At 38.1% G+C, this 10000-nt stretch overlaps 1 protein-coding gene across 4 annotated transcripts in view; it reads left to right on the top strand.

Moving 5' to 3' along the window:
- Positions 1–10000, top strand: part of MEIS1 (Meis homeobox 1) — a 146424-nt gene that overhangs the window by 32876 nt on the left and 103548 nt on the right. For all 4 annotated transcript variants that reach the window (XM_018563904.1, XM_018563906.1, XM_018563905.1 and 1 more), the window contains one exon: positions 1299–1410. In XM_018563904.1, the coding sequence (XP_018419406.1) occupies positions 1299–1410 (112 nt within the window). The remainder of the gene's footprint in view (positions 1–1298; positions 1411–10000) is intronic.

Genomic DNA, 10000 nt, shown 5'->3' with positions numbered 1-10000 from the left:
CAACCATGTGCGAGGGAATTTGAAAAATGATATAGAGCTTCTGCCTTACGATTGGATGTCTGCTTTAGTAAATTTGCCCCACGGACTGCTTTAGTAAATCTGTCCTTCACGGTGCTTCACACTTCAATAATCAAACCCCTAGACTTGCATTGAGATACGGAGGAAGAAAAAAGCAACAAGCCATAACCACTGTGTTGCACCACTAAGCAAGAAGTATGTATCAGTAATGAGAAAATATGACTGTCCATATATTTATATTTAACATGACACGCTATACATAGAAACAAGGTTTTTAAAGCATTAATGCACATTTGAATTATGCTGCTCAAACGCATGTTTTCTAAAACAATATAAAGACTACTGTTTGTAACTATAAAGTTAATTACTGGAATTACCCAATATGCCAGTGACTGCTCTCTATGAACTAATTCCCGGATGTGCTGACTGATGGTGCAGAGTGTTATAGAGAAGTATGAAATAATGAGGGTACTAAACTCCATAGTAAATGCAGATCAGTTTTGGACAGCCAGGTGAGGCCTGCAGATATTTTGAAAAGCTTGCACTAAAAGCTAATTAAAATCCTTTCTAACGATAAAAGGAGCTTTTGGAGGAGTGTTGTTGTGATTGTGTTTTCTAAGAATTTAATTTACAGCCAATTTTTCCTATCTGAATGTTATTTTCAAATTCAGACAGTGATAAGGACTAACATCTGTTTTCTGTTCAATAGTACAAGGAGGCTCTGCATGGGGCTGAGTGTACATAGACCATGTGAAGCCATTGTTATCCTTCTTTTTTTTGTCCCCTTGCCTAGTCCATTTGCCACATACCATCCGGCAAACAGCTGACACATATCGGCTATTATGGAGCCCGGCCTAATTGTGTCCCAATCTTTAAAAGCTTCTCTGTGCTTGTCTTGTGTGATGTATCAGAGGCTAAGACTATATAAACAGCAGTATCAAAGACCACTCTCATTTTTGCATTTGCAGAGTAACAGACTGTTATGCCAGAGGGTTTGTTGCTGCTAAATATATAATCAGAATCTAGAAGCCGTTATTTGCCTTTTCTCCGGAATGTTTGTGTTTTCGATGGTAATTCAGCATGCAATTATGAAAGATTTCCACAGCAGTTTAGTTCAGTGAAAGAAACTAATGCAGATCCATTTGGCAGCTTTCCTTTAAATTTGCACATTAAATTGGTTCTTGTTAAATATATGCAAAAGACAAAATAACAGAGCTTGGGATTTTTTTAAAATTTTATTTATTTATTTTGCTTATCAAATTTCATTGTGTTTTCCACAGCCTTCCTGGAGCAGAGACCACGACGACACAGCATCAACGCGTTCAGGGGGAACACCTGGACCATCCAGTGGGGGGCACACGTCGCATAGTGGGGACAACAGCAGTGAACAAGGTAGGAATTATTTAATGATAATACACATGACTATATATTAATAAAAAACTGAACTTATATCTACAGGTAGTCAATGCACACAATAAATGTTGCTAATGCCATAACTTTGGTACTCAGTTTGCTTGGCTCTTTAAAATGCACTTTGGAGTTATGCATAGGGCCGCGTGGCTGTCTTACTGTGATTGAGATTATTTTCCTTCTCCTGAAAATTGCCATTTATATTACCTAAATATTGTGAATTAGAGGTTTTACTGATTTATTATATGCATGAGATGTGTTGTTGTTTTATTGATTTGATATTTTCTGTTATAGAATGTGATTGATATATTGGTCCTGGTACATTCAGCAAACATGGTTATTGCTTGTTAGCATTTGATTTTCTGCTACAGAGTCATTACAGTATTGTGTGACACAGACCTCTGTGAGTGTGTAGAGATACAACTAAAGCATTTTCTTTTCTCTATACCTGCAGTAGTGGAATATTGTACCGTGTTAGCCATCGATTAATGCAAAAAGTTTGAATGAAATGATACCCTTTAACTGCAGAAACATTATTTGCAATAATACCAAAATGATGACATTAGCTTCATTTGGCAAGCAGCCTTCTGTCTTCATATCCTGCTGTCCCCATTTTTTTTTTAAAGTTTAGAAGCTTTTATTTTCCCTAGTTCCTATCATAATTTATATTTGAGTTACATATGGAAGTGTTTAGCTCTCCTCTGTATTTGGTTTAACCCCACCATTATTAGGGGCAGTTTGTGCCTTCATGACCACAGCGATCCCAGTGAGAAGTTGTGTCGGAGACACAGTGTAGCAATCCTCACTCTCTTCCTCATACTAGTAAGGGACTGCAGGAGAAATTTATATGGAAAAGTTTTTTTTTTGCAGTAGGTGCTGATTAATATTGAGGCAGTAAAGCTGAAAGATGTCCCAGATTTGAATAGGACACACAAGAATTTTTAAAGGTGAACTCCAGCCAGAAAACTACATACATCTACAGTGGACTGTGAGCTGCTTTACTTGACAAATCGTTTGTGATTCGGTCCATCAACTTCTTAAATTTACACAGTGTTTTGCGCTGACAATCCTGTACAGTACAGTAGACCTGGACTGACTGGCTACTGGCTTTCCATTTTCAGTTCTGCTGTACATGGGATTATTAAGCACTAATATAAAGACAGATTACTTATTTATACTAGCTTTATCTAAAAATACATGTAATGTTTGTTTCTCTAAAAATGTATAACTGATTTATTTGTTTCTTTTGATTTGGCCGGAGTTCAGATAGATACATTCACACTAATGTGATTTGTCGCATGTCTGCCATCACGCTGCAGTGGAAATTATATTCTTCTCTATGGTGACTGTTCACACTAAGGCAACATGATGCAGTGCATTTTGTGGCAAGGTGAAGGTGCTTCTTTTAGTGCTGATAGCATGGTTTAAGCCCCATAGACTGTAAGAGTAGTGCTTGAAAAATGCAGAAAAAAACTCATGTAATGTGCACTTTCGTGCATTTTAGTGCAAAACATCAAGCCCCACCCCCGTAGTAAGCTATGCTTTATTTTACTTTCATGGGTCAAAACAAAAATGCATAATGCATGAAAACACATGACAAAAACATGAAAAACACATTACATGAAAGATATGTGCTGAAAAATGTATACAAATGTATGTGTTATTCGCTAACTTTCACTTTGCTACTTGAACAGCCCTTACTCTTTTAGAACCCATTCACATTATTACGTTGCAGTGACATGTACAACACACACCATATGCATTTGAGCGATGCGGTGCCATTCATTCTGAAAGCATTGCGGTGCAGTGCAGTATGGTGCGTTGGCAGAAGTGGTACTTTTTTTGCCTCCTTTTAGTGCGTTAAGTAGCTGATTCAAATGAATAGGCTTTCTTAATGCAATGCAAATTAACGTAATAACGCATGCTAACGTACCACAGTGTGAATGGGCCCTTAGTGAATGACCCCTAATATGTATTTACCATTTAATTTTTTATTGACGCATTTCCATTAAACAGAACTTCTGTTGCGTGTTTTGATGAGACAGACATGGCTAATGTGTGAGCTGTATTCTTTAGAGGCATTTAGGGCCTGCTCGCAGGATTATTATTTTATAAAGTAGAGAAATTGATTAGCTATTCAGTGAAGGCTGTGTCTTGAAATATGCATTCTGCAACCTGGTTTCTAACAGAGAGTGGGTAATGCAGACAGCTGGAGTGTTTTCAATGTTATTGGCTGAAGTTTTATATAGATTAATGTGAACAATTATCAGAGCCTCTTATAATGACCATGTATGAGATACTCTTATAAAGACAAATCACCTATCAACACCTGTATTTGACTGCTCATCCTAAACATGCAGGACTAAGCACCATTTAGCATCAAACCTCTTAGTATAATGCCACTTTACCACTGAATCAACTAAAATGAGACTGAAAATCTTTTCCATTCCTTCTTGATACTCTAATATAGGATAAAAGTAATATTTATAACAGCTTAGACGTAACCAGTTAAAAAAGTAAAGTTAAAAAAGAATTGACACATAGAATGAGATTTAAGGCAAGCTACTCATGCATCTCTGCTCCTGGACACTTGCAGCTTATAGGGCAAACTAGTCGATGATCAGGTATGTAGCCTACTGTGGGTGAATAGTATACATCTGGGTTATCAGAGTTTCTTTCGAGCCATTTTATTTTAGAGTAGGGAACAGTTCTGTTAGTTTAGGAGATTTTCACTAATTTCCTGTCTCAGTGACAATGTTGTCCCAAGCACAAAATGGGGCAAGCTGTTTAACAGGGACACGCTGACAAGAAAAGCAGTGGAGACTTGACCGCTCACGTTTTGTCTCTACAATAGGAAGTGAGGGGAAACTTTCCCAACGGGAGTAAAAAAATATAAAAAAAATTAAACAGGATTTTAACAATTTAACTTCTTCCTACTCTATCCAAAATAAATAATAATGTGTTTTGGCTAGAGATAAACTTTCATTTGAAATAATTTTTCATCATGAACATTTTTGTAAGCATGCAAAAAAAAAAAAAAGGATGTTTAAGTTAGTTATAAAAAAAAACAAAACGTAAAATGTAAATAAATGAATAATTCCCAAAGAAACAGTTAAAATTTCCATAATTGATATTAAATATATTTCTTAAAGTACATATACAGCCAAAACCTTCTGTTTAGGTTATAATAGGGTGCAGATAGTAAGTGTAGAGCCCCTCTTGTTATTGGTGTGTCCCATCTAGGTAGATTTATTCTTTCTTACTTGTCCTAGTGATCATTGTCACAGAGACAGGAAGTTATGGGACAATCAGAATTTTATAGTTGTCTTCAGAACAAGAGGTGAAGGTTAATCTTCCAGTGGAAGACACCTGGTCTGGTGACATTGGTCTAAAAGGGGAACTTACCTTACTTTGAACAGATTTCCTCTTACTTCCTATTGTGTCTTTGGGACAAGAATTGAAGGAGAATTTCCCCATTGGGACATAGACTAAAAGAATTAACTAATGTAAAAAAAGGCATGGAGTCCTCCTTCATCAGTGTGAAGAGATATAGCAGCTGTTTTCTTTTACTTTTGATTTGTGCAATGCCACTATTGGCCAAGCACTCTTTCTTTGGAGGGCAGTGCGGAACAGACTGATGTTAAGCAAAAAATAAGTTGATAGAGGTTTTAACCCTTCCCTATCCCTATCCAGAAAGAAAGAGGTTTGGCTATGCATGCCCTTTAACCAGATCATGCTCGTAGCATTGAAGGATGAATCTGCTCTTTTTTGTTCAGGCCGCAGGTTGAAAGAAAAAAATAGAGCAGTGTATGGCCAGCTTAAGTCTTTAACCCCTTGTTAGGACAGACAGTGTTTCAATCTAGTTTAGAAGGGATAATGAAATCTGACTGCAGACAGGGTTAATTATAGTAAACATATCTTTGTACAGCCCTCCTTAGGGGAAGCTAGGATGGATTTTAAAGCAAGTACTGTAAAAGCACTTAAAAATCTAAGCAGAAATTTGCAATCTTTTTAAAGTTATGCAATGTGAATGGGAACATGTAACAAACATAAAGTAGGTGTTAACCTAATTTGGCTGCAAAAGTGGTACTATACTTTAAGAGGGGATATGATCACAATGTACAAATGTATTTATCAACGGTGATTGTAATAACGGTAATAAACTGTTTACTCTATGGTCCCTGAAGCAGACACATGGCCACAACTTGAAGAAAAAATATTTGATCTTAAACTGCGTAAACGATTCTTTAAAGTTATGCCCCATTCACACCTATGCGTATTGTAATATGCGCGTCTGTCGCGCGACCGTCACGCGGTTTTTTTACCGCGATTCGTGGTAAAAAAGTCGCGCGACCGTCGCACGATTCCAAAGGCTACTTGGCAGTATACAAATGGAAAACGCCCTACAAAACGGACCAATACGCAGCAAAAAACGCTCAGGGACCTTTTCATGCGTGGGCCGTTTTGTAGTGCGTTCGGGACGGGCGGAAATACGGACAGGTGGGAACGATACCATTGACTACAATGCTATTTATTTTTTTGACCGTTTTGTAGAGCGTTCATCGAGCGTAGGACGCGCTACAAAACGGTCAGGTGTGAATGGGGCCTTAGAGCAGTGAAAACATGGAACTCTGTTCCCCAGGTGGTGGTATCAACTGACACTGTTGATAAATTAAAACATTTATAGATGTCTTTCTCAGTGAAAAATATATACAGGGATATGGGGGTACTTAGGCACACACACACACACACACTGAACTGGATGGAACTGTGTATTTTTTCAACCTATTTCTACAACTATGAAAATGATCAACAATCTGCTTTAATGTTAGTGTGTTTGTAAAGCCCCACTCCCCAGTTATAATAATGTTACCAGCACTCCCAAGCTGGAACTAAAATTTGAAGGTGTTAGCTGATGTAGGGCGCTAAGGGAAGTGGTGATGCCATTTCCCCGGGTATGTGACAGTGTTGGGGACTAGCAACTGGCTTCTACACTAAAAGCACTGTCACAAGGGAGGAGGTTATATGCTTCCCATACCCAGAAATATTGTTGTCACCTGCAGAGCTGGTGAAGTGCGCACAACTGGTGCAGGGGGTCCTGAATGAGCAAGATAACAGCGTCTCTGTTAACAGCCAAGCATAGAAAGACTAGTTAGAGCTGGTTTTGCTTTGAATGACTGCTCTTCACACCCCTTTCCCTTACACTCTGCAATAAATTGGCCATCTACTAGTATATACGGTATACAAATTTACTTGATGCTTGTTTTTTGTATTAGTTTATAATTTGCTATAGTCTTCTGTAGCATGTACAGCACACGGTTAAGTTTCCTTGGATTAGTCTAGTTCTCCTGTAAGGTTTTTTTGGAAGTCAGCAGGAGTCAGTGTATGAACAGTAGTTGGCTAAATATTTCAACCATGAGTTCAGCTTCTCTGGCACAACAAGGTTTAACACTCATTATGGCTGCACAACATGGGGACCTTGTGGTGCTAGACTTATGGGCCTCAGGGTGGCTTCAGGGACGTTAAGATGTTTCTTGCACAAATTTGCATGCTCTGCTGGTTTTGCTAATGTTATTTTAGTGATATTGTGTTACAATCCTTAAATTTACCATGGTAACTATTGACATGTGTAATGAGGTAGATTTACAAAAGGAGTAGAATGTTCACTTATTTTAGTGAAGCTGTGTTAATGTTAATTATCCAGTCATGTGCATGGGAAATTACTAATTTTTTCAATTCCCCTGGCCACGATAGGGTATAGGATACAGTATATGAACTGAACACATGTTAAAAATTACTTCTAAGTCTGTAGTATGAAACGTGGTTGTAAAAAGAAGATTGCGGCAGTATGCAAAAAAAGTGCACTGAACTGACACTAAAGAGAATTTAAACATTGTAAACAATGCTCATGTACCTAGTTAATGTGCATTTATGCTTTAGCATTTAACATTTTGTAAAAGACCCTGCTTATTTAATGCTGAAGTTTAATCCAAATTAAAATGCATTGATGGGTGGAAGTCAGTCTGGAGGAGAGGGCATTCCTAAGCAGGCTATTTTTGCATGCAGGTTGCTCTAGGTAACTCCCTCGCCTGGGACATCCACTGCAGCCTTCAGGATGGAGATTGGAGGGAAGATGAGAAACCTCTATTTCGCAATCTCCTCTGTGAGGCACGTATCCAGAAGCGTTCAACTCTGAGCACTTTCTGGTTCAAAGCTGTTGGATCACGGCTGCTGCCAGTATAGGAATAAATCAAGTACAGTCTGTACTCGATCTGTTAAGGCAGACTACAAAGGAGGCATGAGAAGTTTAAAAAATATCTGATGTCTCCATAAAGAGGAACTAACAACAAAAATTATATATGTGAGCTAAGGTAGGCCATTTACTGTTAGTGTTTTTGATTAAGCCTCTTAGGGCTGACCAGTAAAAAAAAGAAAACCTCTTGCTAAGAGCATGGATTAAGGAATCTCCCCTGCTGATCTATTGTATTCTGACAGCGGTGGGTTTTTCCGCTGTTAGACTACCCGAGCATTGACGGCAGCTGATTGGCTGGCTCTTTTTGTTGAATGGGGGGCGATCGATCCACACACTGCTCGAATTGCTCAAAATGTAACCGGTTTGGCCAGTTTAAGGATCAGCTTTTCCAAGATCAACTGGTTGTTAGGGGTGGTACTGCCATAGGTAGAATAAAAACAACTGACTATATTTTATGGGAGCCTTCACTCCCAATGACCAGTACATTTCTAAAATGGGATGAAACTGGGAGCCTTAAGACTGATAGTAAGAAAGAGATTCACTCTGCCCATGTGATCCTTGTTCAAGACAACCAATATTTACAAATGCAAATTTCATGTCCCTGAAAGGAAACTCTGCAACCTGATGTTAAGCTTTGACTCATTTTCCAGTGGACTTGAATTAAATAGTACTTCTGTAGGCTCTACTATGCTTGAAAAAAACAAAAAACCTCCTGTGATTTGATTGGTTCCTACTGATTTTCCAAATACTTTTCTCTGTAGCATTTTAAAAATATTTTTTTTTTGTCTATTAAATACAAGAAATTAATTACATGCATATTTGCCATTAGCACCCATTCTTTTTTTAACATACATTTTTCCTATGTATAAATGGTTCTGCAGCCTTTTGGGAAATCAATATGGCTGTTATCCAAGCTTTACAACCACAAGGCCATTGGAGCGTGGCATTGCAGTTTCCTAATGGAGATCCCTGGCAGCAATCTGTAATGTTCTTTTAATATGAGGAGGAAATGAGAGGTCTCCAGAAATATAACTAATGTTTCTCCATTCCATGGAACCTCTGGTCAGGGCAACAGTTAAAATCAAAGAAGAAAAAAAAAGTCAGGCATTGGAAGAGTAAAAAAAGCCAAAATATAAAATAAAACGGTGCTAAAAAAAAGGTTGGAAGCTATGAGTAATACTTTGTAAATTGTTTGTCACAGGGCAAATCCATCACCCAGTGCAAATGAGGAAGGCAGCAGCCTGACCAAAACATTGAGCCTTTTAGTTCCTAGTCAATGAAAATAAGTTGCTTAGTGATGATGTGCAGAAACCTGAGAGATTTGGGGTTGGTTTAGACCTGCATTTGAAGAGCCGTTTAAAGTTTGATCCAGATTAAGCCCTACTCTCTGGGGAGTCAAGCCAAAACCTCGCTGCTAGGTCAAATGCACACTTTGTTTAGACTCACACACTCTGCCCTTGTGTGTACATTGTACCTTGAAACTAGATACCAATATACATGCTTCTGTTTAACAAGCAAAATAATACAGAGTTGCCTTTTGGTTAAAATAGACAAGCCTGTAACAATAAGCTTTGAGATACTCTAGTTTGCCAAATACATCAGGGCAGTAAACGACCCCCTTATTAATAGATACATTGTAAAGTATTTTTAGATTAATGATAAAAGCAGATTTCAGTCTGGATTCTCAAACTTGATGTATCCATGTAAGAGAGCATAATGTTCTGCTTCTCTGCAGAATTCTTGCAGGCTCAGACAATTGTACATTCTAGTGAAGGGAATCTCAAGGTAGCTGTTTTGAGCAAGCACACAGAGCCGGACTAAGAGGGGGAGGTGAAGGGCCATGGTATGTTCCAGATGACTGAGCAACGATTTATATACCAGCTCTCCTTTTTTACATGAACAAGAGGAGTAATAACTACACAGAGCAGGGCATTTTGAAGCAGCTTTCTGTCTGATGACTAATGTGATAAAGTGTAAGGGAGCTTGCTGATTGGGCATCTTAATGAGCACATTTCGAGCTGAGTTTGGGCTGCAGTTCCCCTTGACCTTTGCCCTTTATTGACCAAACTGACACTTCATTTTTCACATACTTCCAATTATGGCTTGGCTTAAGTGTTGCCCGACCTCCTTTATTTCTTTTCTATGGATGACTTTAGAGTGGCTGAGGCCACAAAAGATATTTTAATTTGAGAAACTGGCATTTCAAGTTTAGAGAGTAATATGAAACTGCTGTCAGTTAGCCAGAGAACAGACTGTACCTTTTAATATGAAAATAAATAAATAAATAACAATAATAATAATAATAAAAAAGTGTGTTTA

Source organism: Nanorana parkeri, unplaced genomic scaffold (genome assembly GCF_000935625.1).
Source record: "Nanorana parkeri isolate BGI_ZX_2015 unplaced genomic scaffold, ASM93562v1 scaffold709, whole genome shotgun sequence".
Classification (NCBI taxonomy): domain Eukaryota; kingdom Metazoa; phylum Chordata; class Amphibia; order Anura; family Dicroglossidae; genus Nanorana; species Nanorana parkeri.
Note: the sequence above shows the minus strand (reverse complement) of the source record. Positions and strands in the feature narration are given on the sequence as shown.